Source organism: Orcinus orca, chromosome 3 (assembly GCF_937001465.1).
Source record: "Orcinus orca chromosome 3, mOrcOrc1.1, whole genome shotgun sequence".
NCBI classification, from domain to species: domain Eukaryota; kingdom Metazoa; phylum Chordata; class Mammalia; order Artiodactyla; family Delphinidae; genus Orcinus; species Orcinus orca.
The window spans coordinates 53101321-53116469 of NC_064561.1; the positions used below are offsets into that span (position 1 = coordinate 53101321).

Here is a 15149-nt window from a genome sequence, read left to right on the forward strand (position 1 = left end):
AGACAGTGTCACTTATTAGTAAAAAGTAGTAGTGAAAGGGCCCTCAGTGCTTTCTAGGCAAAGATCACTAGAAACACACTTGGAGTTGAACAAGTTGGGTTTTTAACTCATTGCCGTGAGAGAGAACACACACCCGTGGGGAACCATAGGGCTTCTCAATAAGAAGAAAGAATTTATTACAGGATCTGGCCTTATAATAGGTTATTTGGAGGCAGGGTTTAAGGAAGCAAGGTTTCATTCTGGATTACATGCTGTCAGGTACTGGGAGTAATTTTACGATTAGCTCTTAGTAAATCTTATCTAGAGTAGGGAAGACCAGAGCAACGCCGAAATGTAATGGATAAACAAACAGTAGTCATTCATATTATAGGGGGAGAGGGGGAAGTCTGGTGATTCCTGTGGTTTGGATAAAAGTTTCTATTTTTCATCTATGTTCAGACATGATCAGGGTTGTGTTTGCTTTTTGCTTTTTCTCCATCCTTCATGGCCACGAGTGGCCTTGTCTGGCGTTGATGTTCTGTGAAATTATTTATGTCCACACAGAACACCAACGCTTGGCTGCTAGAGCCCGGCCAGCCCCTGGATGTCTGGGGCCGCTTTCCTCTTTGGCAAGGCTATCACACTAAGAATCAGAAGACAAAAATTATGTCCCAACTCTCTCATTTTCTGGTAATGTGACTTTGGGCAAATCATTTGATCTTTCTGAACCTCATTTTCTGCATCTGCAAAACTGTGCTACTACCATCGATTCTATCTATCGCATAGAAAGGTTAAAAGGACTGAATTATACTGTGTTCATAAAGAGAAATTTGTAGGCAGAAAAGAGTTGTGACATGTAGGGGACTGATCTTGTGATTATCATCGCCATTGGGATCATAACCATCGCCATTTTTCTAATGTAATGGTCACAACACATTGAAACGAACAAATGGTGACCATCTCTGAGTGAACTTCCCTCATTCGCATCATCATGTCAATTCAGCAAAACTGATCTCTTGCCAGTACATCCACACTGGCCCTCTGACAAAAAGAAGCACACTGGAAAGGCTCTTTAATGAGTGAGGGATGGAAACAGCAGACAGAGCACACATTTCCAAATGGTATGGGACCTGGACATTGTCTTCTTTGACTGCCTTCACGCTGTACGTGAGAACAAGTGAAAGCAAAGCCAAGGGCTCCCTCAAGGTCACCAAGCGAGCTAATGGCAGATCTGCATCTGGAACTGTGCCCTAGGAATTATTCCATAGCAGAAAAGGGATGTTTATTTGTCTAGAAAGGAAAAGGATGCTGGGGCAATTAGGAGAGGAACTTTTGGAGGATGAAAGGAATTAGGAAGCTGGAGACAAGGAAGAGAGAAATCCTGAAAGAAGAGACAGGTGCAGTGAGGGCTTGGGATTAGGTTGCTTAGGGAGGGCTAAGATGTAGCTGTCTTCTTGGTCACAAGAAACCTTCAGTAAAATCTGTATTACTTGGCAATGCTTTGAGGTTGTTACCTTTTCTTTTTAGGGGGGAGACTGGAGATCAGGAGGTCTAGTGCTAATGAATGAATGAATGAACGAATGAGTGAATGAATGAATGATCTCAGGATGGCCATGGGGTGAGCACAATTTGCCCGCTCTGGATCTAGTCAGATATGGCGGTATGACTTGTGGACACAAATGCTTGGACTTTGCTTTCATGGACTTGGGCAATACCATGAGACACACCCCTGAGGCATCAAGAACACTGGTCTGTGTGTAAACTAAGTTTACTCTGAACTTACCAATGGTGTGTGAGATACAGGAGCGTGTACTGAAGAGACTGCAGCCATCAGAGAACACAAGACACCATTAAGTTATCTTGCTTTTCAAGGCTTCTGAGAATACAACATGGACGGAACCATTTGGGTATATAAAGCTCAGTAGTTGGTAGTTTTAGCCAAAACCCCACAGAGCAACTGCTGGCTCCATGGTGCAGATGGCTTGTCCTTTTGTTGATTTCACCTGGGGCTGCCCAAGCTCCTTGGACATGATGAAATCTTTAAAAAAAAGATTCTACAAAGAAATGTAAATGGAGCTGGAGACCTGCGTTTGCTCAGGAGGTCTCTTGGTGAGCTCACTTCCTCTCCAGGATGGAAAAGATCGTTATTTGTAACCTGAAACTAATCTTCAATTAATCCCTTTCTGTGCACAGTAGTGTACGTGTGAAGCACCTCCTTATCTAATCTCCATCAGGATGCACTGGCCATCTCCCAGTCCTGCCAATGCCATGAATCTGGGAGCTAGAAGGACCTGGGGGCCGTGCAGTCTAATTTCTTTCCTCAACTCCCTTGATCCTGGGGACTTTCCCCACTCTGGCTAGATGTCGTATAAGACTTCTACAACTTTCCTCCTTGCAGGTCAGAGGGTTCCCTGTTTGGACCTACTACTGAGATGATACTAAATCAGCAGCAGCATGAGTCAGGTATGCCTGTGTCGCCTGGCCTGGGAACTTAACCATCATTTAAAACATTGTTTCCTGTGAAAAGATTACCTGAATCGCTAACACTGGAATTTCTTCTGGGCTTTTGAGACACGATCATTAGGTAATAAGCAGGAGAACTCTTGAATCCTCAGGACTGCCATAGTAAACCCGGCCGCTTAGGCAAAATGATTTGCTGTCAGGTAAGTCCACCACTAAGTGTACCGGGCGTTAGGATACTTTCTCCTGGAACTGCTCTGTGCTTTCCACCATGTGCATCAATGTAAAAGGGGAACCCTGAAGGGAAACTGTAGAGGTGATCGTGCATGGGTGTATGTACTGGGAATTCTATTTGAACGTATGTACTATCCTCTCTCGAAGGCATCTTGAAAGGCTGCTGCCGGCTGGTGTTAGGATGGCTTTCTGCCCATCTCGTTTAATATTAGCTACCTTGTGCCTTACTTTAAGAGGTAGGGATGGGGTGTCAGCTCCAGGGGCCTGCCCTGGTCAGGGGAGACAGAAAGAAGATGGGGAAACAGCGAGGCAGTAGAGAGGAGAGAACAACAGAAGAGGAAAAGGAGAGAGAGAAAGAGGAAAGGGGCGAGAGAGAAGGGGGAGGCAGAGGGAGACAAAGGGAGATGGAGAGAGGGGGAAGGAAGAGGGGGTGAAGGAGGAGAAAAGGGGGAGTCGGAAGAGAGAAGCAAAAGGAGGAGGTGGGGGGAGAAGGAGGGGGACAGAAAGACTCTTTTCCTGAGTAACAGTCATTCGTCCGGTTCCAGATTTATCAAAACAAAATCTCTCAAGTCAGCCAGATCTCCCACTGCAAATAGATGGCAAATGATCAAATGATCAGGCTACATAAGTCCCTTTTGAACGCAGGAATCTGGGAGCTGGAGGTCGGATTTATTTCCCTCCTGGAGGCAATTTTCACGCACACTGCTTAAATCATTGCTTACTGAAGCTGTTTATTTAATTATTTAGCATCGTGACTGCGGGCCACATGTTAGAGCAGCGAGGCCGCTGTGCTGGGCGCGCGCTGGAAGAGCAATTTTATGGATTACGGGCTCTGCCACAGCTGTTCCTCCAGGGGAGCCAGTCCAGGTCACCCACCAGCTGTGGCTCTCCAGACGTACACATCTGGTGGCGGGAGAGTGAGGCTCTTTCCCCAGCGAGACTCTGGGCACAAAGGCATCTGCCTCCCCGTGGCATTGGGATTAGTGGGGCTCCAGATATTTTAGTGCCAGTAATGTTTCAGGACATTTGGGTAACTGGCTTCTCGAAATGTCCATCTGTAGACATTTCTTTCAGCCCTGAAGCCAAACAAATGGCATCTTCTGTCTGCAAGTGTAACAGTGCCGTTCAGACATAGCCCCCCTTTCCCCTTCTGCCGTGGAGGTGCATGACAGCTCCTATTTACCGCTGCTCATAACCTACAGAGGGGCACCGGTCATACCACCCAGCGTGTTACCGCGACCATGAGGCCCATGTTCATCATTAGAGTCATTATGGTGAATAACCAACTCTTGTTTAAATTTCAGCACTGTGCAGCTTAAACCCCACTGGGTGTTTTCCACGGCTGTTAGGAGCAGATCTGCGCTATGAAAAGGAACTACACAAACATATTCAGTCGGGGTACATCTGCATCTCGCAATTGAGCTAGGTTCAAAGTCAGCACGTTCGGCAAATATGGCATGGATTCAAACTATCATTACAAATCCCTTTTACAACCCATAAAGTACGATGTGCATGGTTCTGTGTATACTGTGCTCTCTTCCAGTTAATACAACACAGCCAGCTTTTCCTCTGGCACTGGAGCAGAGAGCTTTCCTGTGGTTGAGCAGCTGGTGTTTAGGGGCCATGCTACATGAAAAATAGTTTATTCTTCTTCCCCACCCCCTAAACGAGTATCATCAGATTTGCATAAGTTAAATGTGTGTATAGGATGAGACTCTGCCCTTGAGTAGCATCAGGGAACACATGCTTTGTTCTCTTTTCCGACACTGTAAATTGTGCGAGCAGACTTTCCCTTCTTTAGATACATCACATGGTGTTTCATTCAACCTTCCATTGTATGTTTTTTGAGCGCTTACCGTGGACCAGACACTGCTAAGTGCTTTCTTTTCTTACCTGTTATCAGCTGAGTTAGGACTTTAGTCTGTTCGTTGAGGATGTTCACTGTAACATTTCTGGCAGATTTGAAGTACAGGGCGTTACCCTGTAATAAGAAAATTAGAGAAACATATGAAAATGGCAGCAGATTTGTTTTTTTCATTATAGGTTATTACAAGATATTGAGTATAGTTCTCTGTGCTATACAGTAGGTCTTACTGTTTATATATTTTATATATGGTGGCAGCAGATTTCTAAACAAAACTATAATCCCCACTCCCCACGGGGCTGAGCTGATCTTAGCCAAGTTCTAATTGATGTATCTTTCTTTGAAAATTCTAAATGTTTAATGATCCCCACATACATGATAATTAATTGGCATTCAATCAGAATGGATTTTCCCCAAAGAGACACACAGATAGACAGACACACTCCAAAGAGATTTCATACACACACACACACACACGTTTGTTGAATCAAAGACAACAAGGACACAGAGCCCTTTAGATCTTACTGTAGATGTTAGTTAGCTCTGGTACACGGAATGATCAGGAGTGAATGATAATCTCCTACTCTCACCCTTTCTAGTTCACAGTTTCTCCAAAGAACCATGCAGAGCTCTTAGTGGAGAGGAAAATGCTTGTGGAAAACACTCCAGGTTTCTCCCTCCAGCAGGTCCACTGGCTGTGACCATCCAGGTGGTCCTCAGAAAGATGGAAATCTTTTTGTAGAATGTTTGCCACGCATGGATACAAAACCCAGGAGGATCCAGCATCTCCAAGGTGGCCTCTGCCTCCCCTTTCTTCCTTTTCTTTCTCCAGATTTCTTTTCCTCCAGGCATCCTGTGCCTTCAACCCATCTCCCTTTAATCAAAAAGGGCACCTGATCCCCCTTCCACATGGTGGCAGACATTTCTGAGAATGACTCAGAACACAGGCTGGCACACTTTTTCTATAAAGGGCCTAATAATAAATATTTTAGGTTTTGTGGGACATATCATCTGTGTGTTAACTATTCAAATCTTCTGCTTTAGTGCAAATGAGCCATAGACAATACGCAGACAAACAGGTAGGGCTGTATTCCAGTAAACCTTCCTTCGTGGATAATGACATTTTGATTTCATATCATTTTAAACTCAATATAATCTTACTCTGTCATAAAATATTACTCTTCCTCCCCCTGTCTTTCCCCCACCAAACATTTAGAAATGCAGAAACTATCTCAGTTCACTGGCCAGATGAGAGCAGGCAGAGGGCTGGATGTAGCCCACAGGCCGTATTCTGCCAACCCCCAGCTTAGACATTCTTCCTTTCTTGGAGTAAACTAAAGCCATAAACAAAAGGACGAATCTCTGACAAAACATGTCAGTAACCAGATGGTTATTAGGAAGAAGAATGTAGGTAGTCATCCTTGTCTTTCCAAACCCTCGTTACCACATGGCATGTACCTGCCTGAAAATTCAGTTAAACCACTATGAATTGAGTCCCAAATACAGAAAAACCATTGCGCCACGAGTTGTCAGGAAAATGAAGATAGGAAAGACCCTCTTCACCTTCAAAGTCTTACATTCCAGTGGGGACAGTGACGCAGCACACACACCTACAATACCAGGCAGAGGACCGTAACGGTGATAAGAGAGCAGCAGTGTGCGGGAACTTTCCTGAAGGGTGAGACTGTTCCTGGCTTAAGGCTGTGGAGTGAGACGCAAAGGGGATGATCATGCTGAGCTGAACCTGGGACAGAATGTAGATAGGCTCTTCCGAAGATGGAATGAGAAAACGAGGACGGTTGTGGGCTGACTGTCTTATGTCTTTTTTCTTTGAAAACAGGTGATTCATGGGCCCAGCCCAGGGCCTGCAGACGGTGGAGTGGCAGAGCTGTGCTGACAGGCAGCTCGGGCCAAGGTCTGAGGTAGTTTTCACGAGCGGAGAAGACGGATGGGGCGGCCACCACCAAGGCGTTTTCCACACACTGATGGTCTAGAGCCGTGGTCCCTCTTACCCGAGGTTAACTGATAAAATGGATAACTGACCCGCTCAAGCCCTGAGAAACCAGTTAACCTTGGGTGAGAGCTCTTGTCCTACTGCTGAGGAGAGAGAGAACTTCTGCCACATCTGGGCAACCACTGATTCACTGTGCCCCTCCCCCACACCCCTGTAGCTTGAAATTAAAATTTTGCCTGATGAATAAAGGTTTTTTAGTTCTGTTTTGTTTTTTGCTTATTACTTGGATCAGGGAAGAAGAAATACATTGAATCTAATATTGACACAGTTTTTTTTTTTCCCCATCCATTAGGAAACAGATATTAACCTAAAATAGTTTCCTTGCCATTGCTTCTGGCAGGGCTTAACTGTGCTACTTTAAACTTACAAACAATTCAAGCAATGTGAGAATTCAGAACCTGGAACCTGCCTAGGAGGATATAGGTTTCTAGAAGTTAAAGCACTAACTCTTCATATATTGAGCAACCTGGCACTGCAGAGAGAGGGGTGACCCAGAATCAGACAACTGGATAAACTCCATGGCCACTGACCAGTGTGCGACCTTGAGCAAATCACTTCATCATTCTGTGGTTCATTCTCTGCAACATCGATATCAGCAGCAGCTCAGGGCTGACATAACTGAGCCTCTCTATGAGCCACGCACACAGTAGGAGCCCTGGAGTCAAGCTACCTAGTTTCCGAGCTCCACTCCACCACCTCCCAGTTGGGTGGCTTTGGGCAAGTAACTTAAGTGCTGTAAGCCTCAGTTTCTTGATATGTGATGTTGCACATATTATTATTAAATTATTAAAAGACACATCTTATTAAAATTATTAAATTCTCTAGGTAATGAACTGTGTTCCAGGCACACAGTTAAGTCCTCTGTAGTTGGTAGGGTTAGGGGAGGGGGCAGACAGGGCAGGTTAGTGACAGAGGCAGGAAGAGGGAGAGGGGGAAAGAGAGGAAGAGGAGGGGGGAGGGGGAAAGGATGGAGGAGGAAAAGGCTGACCTTTCTTTGTATTACCTATTCCTTATAACCTATCTGTGAACTAAGTCAGGGGTATCCTCTACATCCAATATTCTGTCTCCAGATTTCAAAGGATCTCCCTTTAGTGGCCGGTTCACTATTACCTTTCAAATCCCAGTAACTTCAAACGTATCTGCCTGCCCTTAATATTCACAAAATTCTATTGAGGAAAAAAAAAAAACCTCTACAGCTTTGATCAAGGTTTGTAGCAAGAGATAAAATAAAGCCAGCCATTCCCTTTTATTGCTAGATCAAAAGATTAACATACAGCATTAATTGGTCTGTGATGCTTAACACGCTGGGAAACAGTCTTTGCTACATGAGGGTTTAAACAAAGAGCCTCATTCTAGCCTGGGACATCTTGCTATAACCCTCCCATATACAGTACCTGAAAACAGAAAGATCACCAGGAAAAAAGCACAAACCACCAGTTAACAAACTCTGACTCAGCTGGGTCAGGGCCATTTTATTTGGCTCTCTGGCTCGCTTTACTGAGGTTAAACCAGGAAGCAGCAGCCAAGCGAAGCATCCTCTGCAGTCTCTGTGGTATCAGAACCAGTAGGGGAAACACTTTATGAGGAGAGGCTAAATTCTGCTCTCTCAGCTGCTTCTCTTTCCTGTCTCCCTCCCACTCACCACTGCAGCCTCTGGGCCTGGGGAGGTTAATTTCTGCCACAGGACAGCCTGCTCTGGGGCCAGTGACTTTCACTAAATGACTTCAAGGCAACCATCCAAGGACAAGGGGCTTATGGGGAACCCGAGGGAGGCTCAGCCCCGCCTGGCGGAAAGGAAGGAGTCTGGCAAACCCGAGGGTGTTTGATCATGGTTATCAGAGCTCTGGACCGCAGCAAGTCAGTCTGTGGCCAATCGGCCCAGATTCTCCTGGACACGGGGTGAGGCTGCTTGGGACATGAGGAAGGGGGACACACACCATTCCTCCCACTTTGGGAGATTAGGACACTCCACATCAGGACTCTCCCCAAACAACTAAAGCATGCGGCATTTGGATGGAGAAGAACCCCCATCGTATCTGTTTCTCTAGAACAGAACATGCAGAACAGAATCACACATTTTCTTGATGACGCAAGACCACTGCAATGAACGTTATTTATCCCACAATGCTTTCCAGGGACTACTGTATGCATGTGGCTATTTGAACACTAAATGGCTCCATCATGCTGACATTTTAAAATTAGTGTATCTGATTTTTTGAAATGTATTATTTGTTCTCATATGAAGGCAGTCCATATAAACATCAAATACTACAAAGCTTATATTGAAGAGCAGTGGTTCATACCTCTCACCACCTTGAAAGCAAGAGCTTTCAACTTGCCAAGATTCTCCTTCAGGTACTTCCCTCCCCATGGCCCAAAATATACTTCTGTGCTATCACTTATCTATCAACTTTAGACGTTATCCACTGAATTTCTCCAATGGTATGGACTCTTCCATGCAATTTTGGTCAAATCAATATTCAGAATCTACATTATTATGATTATGCATAATACTGTCCACAGCTGAGCGAAGTCATGTTCTTTGATTACATTTCCTTTTTCTTTCTTGTACACTTTTTTTTTCTTTTCGTAGAGTCAATAAATGCTTCATTTAAAAAAAATGCTTTATTTTCTACTTTTGTTTTTTTCCTCCTGATGTTGAATCCTTTTTCTTTAGGTTCTATATTCTGGGAAATAACCTCAGCTTTAAGTTCCAATATTTCTGCTGAGTTTTAAAAAAAATTTGACTACAGTACTTGTAATTTTCTTATTTTTTGAAACTTCATTTTATACCATCCCTTCTATGTTTGACTGACACACTACCCTCTCTTAGACGAAATAAAAAGGCTCTTTGGAAACTCTGGGTTTCTGGAAGAGTAAATCTTGCCACAGGGAATTGGGGGACTGGCTAATTCAATGGAAAACCTCTAAATGTCAGTATCTGTGGGCAGTCAGTAACTGTGGGCTAGTTTCATCAGAGGGGAATTCTCTAAACTCCTAAACTCTCTAAACTCTTTCTGACATTTCATTGTTAGTGCAAAGAAATGCAACAGATTTCTGTATGTTAATCTTGTATCCTGCTACCATGCTAAATTCGTCTATCAGTTCTAGTAGTTTCTGTGTGGAGTCTTTAGGGTTTTCTATATATATAGTATCACATCATCTGCATATACTGACAATTTTACATTTTATTTTTTTAACATCTTTATTGGAGTATAATTGCTTTACAATGGTGTGTTAGTTTCTGTTTTATAACAAAGTGAATCAGCTATATATATACATATATCCCCATATCTACCCCCTCTTGCGTCTCCTGCCCACCCTCCCTATCCCACCCTGCCAGCTGGTCACAAAGCACTGAGCTGATCTCCCTGTGTTATGCGGCTGCTTCCCACTAGCTATCTATTTTACGTTTGGTAGTGTATATATGCCCATGCCACTCTCTCACTTCGTCCCAGCTTACTCTTCCCCCTCCCCGTGTCCTCAAGTCCATTCTCTAAGTCTGCATCTTTATTCCTGTCCTGCCCTTAGGTTCTTCAGAACCATTTTATTTTTTTTAGATTCTATATATATGTGTTAGCATATGGTATCTGTTTTTCTCTTTCTGACACTTCACTCTGTATGACAGACTCTAGGTCCATCCACCTCACTATAAATAAAATGAATACATTTTGTTTCTTTTTCTTGCCTGACTGCTGGGTCTAGGACTTGTAATACTGTGTTGAATAGAAGCAGTGAGAGTGGGCATCCTTATCATGTTCCAGATTTCAGCATGAAGGCTTTCCGCTTTTCACCACTGAGTATTATGTTGGCTGTGGGTTTGTCATAAATAGCTTTTATTATGTTGAGATACGTTCCCTCTATACCCACTTTGGTAAGAGTTTTTATCATGAATGAATACTGAATTTTGTCAAATGCTTTTCCTGTACCTATTGAGATGATCAGGTGATTTTTGTCTTTTCATTTGTTGATGTAATGTGTCACACTGATTGATTTGCATAGGTTGAACTATCCTTGTGACCCTGGGATGAATCCAACTTGACTGTGCTGTATGATCTTTTTTATGTGATGTTGGATTTTGTTGCTAATACTTTGTTGAGAATTTTTGCATTTATTGGGTTGGCCAAAACGTTCGTTCAGGTTTTTCCATAACATTCTATGGAATAATCTGAACGAATGTTTCGGCCAACCTAACACATTCATCAAAGATATTTGCCTGTGATGTTCTTTTTTGTAGCGTCTTTGCCTGGTTTTGATATTAGGGTGATGGCTTCATAGAATGACTTTGGGAGTACTTCCTCTTCTTCAATCTTTTGGAAGAGTTTGAGAAGGAACAGTGTAAGTTCTTCCCCAGTGAAGCCATCTGATTCTGGACTTTTGTTTTCAGGGAGTTTTTTTGTTTTTAATGACAAATTCTATTTCACTTCTAGTGATCAGTCTATTTCTTCTTTGTTTAGTTTCGGTGGACTGTATGTTTCTAGAAACTTGCCCATTTCTTCTAGGTTGTCAAATTTGTTGGCATAAAATTGATCATAGTATTCTCTTACAGGTTTTTGTTGTTGTATTTCTGTGTTATTAGTTGTTATTTCTCCTCTTTCATTTCCTATTTTGTTTATTTGGGTTCTCTCTGTTTTCTTCTTGGTGAGGCTGGCCAGAGGTTTGTTGATTTTGTTTACCCTTTCAAAAAATCAGCTCTTGGTTTTATTGATTTTTTTCTATTTTTTTAAATCTCTATTTTATTTATTTTCTCTTTGATCTTTATCATTTCCTTCCTTCTACTGACTTTAGGTTTTCCTTGCACTTCTTTTTTAAAATTCTTTTAGGTGGTTGGTTAGGTTGTTTGAGATTCTTCTTGCTTTTTGAGTAAGGCCTGTATCACTATGAACTTCCCTCATAGTACTGCTTTTGCTGCAACCCACAGATTTTTGTTTGGTTGTGTTTTTATTGTCATTTGCCTCAAGGTATTTTTTAATTTCCTCTTTGAATTTCATCACTGACCCACTGGTTTTTCAGTAGCATGTTGTTTAGTCTCTAAATAATCTTTTTTTTTACTCATTTCTTTTTCTATGGTTGATTTCTAGTTTCATGCCACTGTGGTCAGAAAAGATGCTTGAAATAAGTTCTCTCCTCTTAAATTTTTTGAGGCTTGTTTTTTGTCCTAGTATGTGATCTATAGTAGAGAACGTTCCATATGCATTTGAAAAGAATATGTATTGTGGGGTGCTTTTTTTTTGATATAATGTCCTGAAAATATTAATTAAGTCTAACTGTTTCATTGTGTCATTTAGGATCTCTGTTGCCTTACTGATTTTCTGTCTAGAACATCTCTCCATAGATGTGAATGGGCTGTTAAAGTCTCCTACTATTTTTGTGTTCCCATCAATTTCTCCCTTCATGCTTGTTAGTATTTGTTTTATGTATTTAGGTGCTCCTATAGTGGGTGCTATATGTCAATGACTGTAATACCCTATTCTCATATTGATCCTTTTATCATTATATAGTGTCCTTCTTTATCTTTATGGTCTTTGTTTTAAAGTCTATTTTGTCTGATATGAGTATTGTTACCCCTGCTTTCTTGTCATTTCCATTTGCATGAAATATCTTTTTCCATCCCTTCACTTTCAATCTACGTGTGTCCTTTGCCCTAAAGTGGGTCTCTTGTAGACAGAATATTATTATCCAATCTGCCACTTTATGTCTTTTGACAGGAGCATCTAGTCCATTGACATTTAAGATAATTATTGATAGGTATGTGTTTATTGCCATTTTGAACCCAGTTTTCCAGTTGATTTTGTATTTCTTCTTTGTTCCTTTCTTTTTGTTTTTGTTTTTCCTTTTGTGGTTTGATGGTTTTCTTCTGTATTATACTTGAGTTCTCGTCTTTCTAGTTTTTGTGAATCTGTTGTATGTTTTCGATTTGTAGTTTTGTTTTTCAAGTATGTTAACCCATTATTATATTTACTTGCTTTAGACTGATAGTAATATAGGCTCAAACACATTTTTAAAAATATCTACATTTTCTTACTACCCTCCCCAGCATTTTATGATTTTTATTTCCTCTTTAACAACTTCATGTTTATCCTTTTGCTGTTCATTGTTAATGAACAGCAAATCAGTTAATCAAAACAGTTAATCATCAAAACAGTTAATTATCACTTTCACACACAAAATTTTTTTTAAATCTATGTACTGACTCATTTAAGTGATTTATTTTCCAGTTGCAATTTTCTCTCTCCTACAGATTTTTGCCTCCTTCCTATTTAGAGAAGGCTTTTCAATACTTCTGGATGGTTTAACTTTGTAGATAACAATCCTCCTATCTTCTGCTAGGCTGGGAAGAGGTACTTCCTAGCTGGGTCAATTGGGGATGGGATCTGGGTATAGATGCTGAGTTTAACTGGTATTTATGCAGATCTTCCAACCAGTCCTTTATGTCAGCCTCACTCCAGAGTGCATCATGACTGTTGTTGGCCCTAGGCACTGTGCCTCAAGTGCTTTGTGGATAAGTAACCCTGTTCCATTCATTCTGGACAGTGGCTCTCAATTCATCAGAGCCTTTCCAGAGCCTTTCCAGGGCTCTGTATCATGGATCCTCTCTCACTCTATTTATTTATTTATTTTGCTTCCTTCACTGCACATTTGTAGATTCCAGCTCTGCCAGGTCAGCCCCCTCTCATCGACCCACTTTCCATCAGCCCTTTCCATCGTTTTTTCTCTTTCTCTATGACCATGTAAGTTTATTCCTTTTCAGTTTTCTTTTCCATTTACTGTCTTTTTGAATGGGGTTTCTGAATGAAGCAGACTTATCATTTTTCACTGCCATCAATCTGTCTATCTCTAGAGCCACCTCTTACTCCTGCCTTCCTAAGTGGAAAAAGCAGGTTAAACTTGTGTGTAATTCAAGAGCAAATAGTGTCTAGTCCAGGACCCAAGAGCTTCTTTTACGCATTTTGTATATACTGAGTGTCTAGAACATGTTATATATTGTCCTTGGCCCTGGAGAATAGGAAAGGTACGACCTTTGTGTTGGAGTAGCTCCTTGACCAGCAGGAGACTGAGTCAATGGAAAATAACCATGACAACAATGCAACATTCCTTCCATCAAGATCTATGCTCTCCCGGTATGAAGGGCACAGATTTTAATATTTGCTTTTGATGCCAGCCGCATCAACACAGCCTGTTCTGAAGTTACTTATCTTCATATATTTTCTTTGCCCTCTGAGGAGCTAAGAGTCTGATCTGGGAATGTAGATAACAAGAGAAAACCCCAGGACAGCACATAAACAACTTCCACATTCAGGGAAGGCTTTCAACTCTCAGTGGGAATGAAGCTCAGAGAAGGAAGGGATCAGCAGGGCTGGAATCCTGAGCCATCTTGCCACAGGAGAATTTTGCTGGCTTCTGCCTTATCCTCCTAACAAAAAGGCACAGCAATTCACAATAGCATAGTATCCACCTAATGCTGACTGAGAACACAGGGGAGCCTGGCCTGTGGAGTAACAGTTTAGAGTGTGAGCTTTGGAGTCAGATTTGGGCTTGAATCATAACTCTACTTTTAGTAACTGTGTGGTGTTGGGTAAATCATTTATACTCTTTGAGACTCACTTTCTATATTTACAAAATGAAGTTAAAGGCTACCTAACGGTGTTGATATGAGAATTAAAAAAGACAGTATATGTCAAGGGCCTAGCACAGTGGCTACCAAAATGCTACATAAACTATAACAAGGAAACAGACAAAACCTATAGCAGGAGGGCTTCTTGGAAAACAACTGATTCTAGGACAGGGGCAAGAAATATGAAAGATGTGCCTGGAACATCTTGCGGTGCCAGAAAGGAATGAAGTGCTCAAAAACAAAAAAACAAACAGAAAAACACCCCACAATTATTGGGGAGCATGTCAAAGGGACACAGGAGACAAACTTAAAGAGCTCCCAATGGCCAAGCTGGAACAATGTGAACAACAAAATAAATACTGTAGCACTGAATTATAACCCAAGACATAAAATAAATATCCATGAGTCCATTCTCATATACATAAATGATTAAATAGATAAATGGAACAGAAAAAAATAAATCTCCTATGTAGAAGAATTCCAAACAATTTTCATAGTTAATTCTCTACTCCTTAAAGATGGATTGCACATAGTGACTTCCTTTTGAAGAATACAGCATGAAATAGGGAATAGGAACATCACAGTGGAGAAATCTGACAAACACCCCTTCAGCCAGGTGATGAAGGTCAACATTAACAGTGATAAGCCATGTTGATAGTATACACCCTTGAAAAATGTGAAGAGAGGGACACTTTACCTCTGTGGTCTTCCTCTTAAAAACCCATTACCCCCATCTAATTATGAGAAAAACATCAGACAAATCTTAATTGAGGGTCATTTTGCAAAACATCTGACCAGTACTCCTCAAAATGGTAAGGGCTTCAAAACCAAGGAGAGTCTGAGAAACTGTCACAGCCAAGTAGAACCTAAAGAAACATGACAAATAAACATAATGTGGTATCCTGGATGAGATCCTTGGATATTAAAAGGACATTACATAAAAACTAAGAAAAATCTGAAAAAAGGATATATTTTAGTTAGTA

The 15149-nt window shown here is 41.6% G+C and overlaps 1 protein-coding gene across 3 annotated transcripts in view; it reads right to left on the reverse strand.

Moving 5' to 3' along the window:
• Positions 1 to 15149, reverse strand: part of SGCD (sarcoglycan delta) — a 745702-nt gene that overhangs the window by 472677 nt on the left and 257876 nt on the right. For all 3 annotated transcript variants that reach the window (XR_007476400.1, XM_004280990.3, XM_049707842.1), the window contains exon 4: positions 4567 to 4654. Coding sequence is in view for 2 of the 3 variants with exons in the window: in XM_004280990.3 (XP_004281038.1) it covers positions 4567 to 4654 (88 nt within the window). In the remaining variant the exon portion in view is untranslated. The remainder of the gene's footprint in view (positions 1 to 4566; positions 4655 to 15149) is intronic.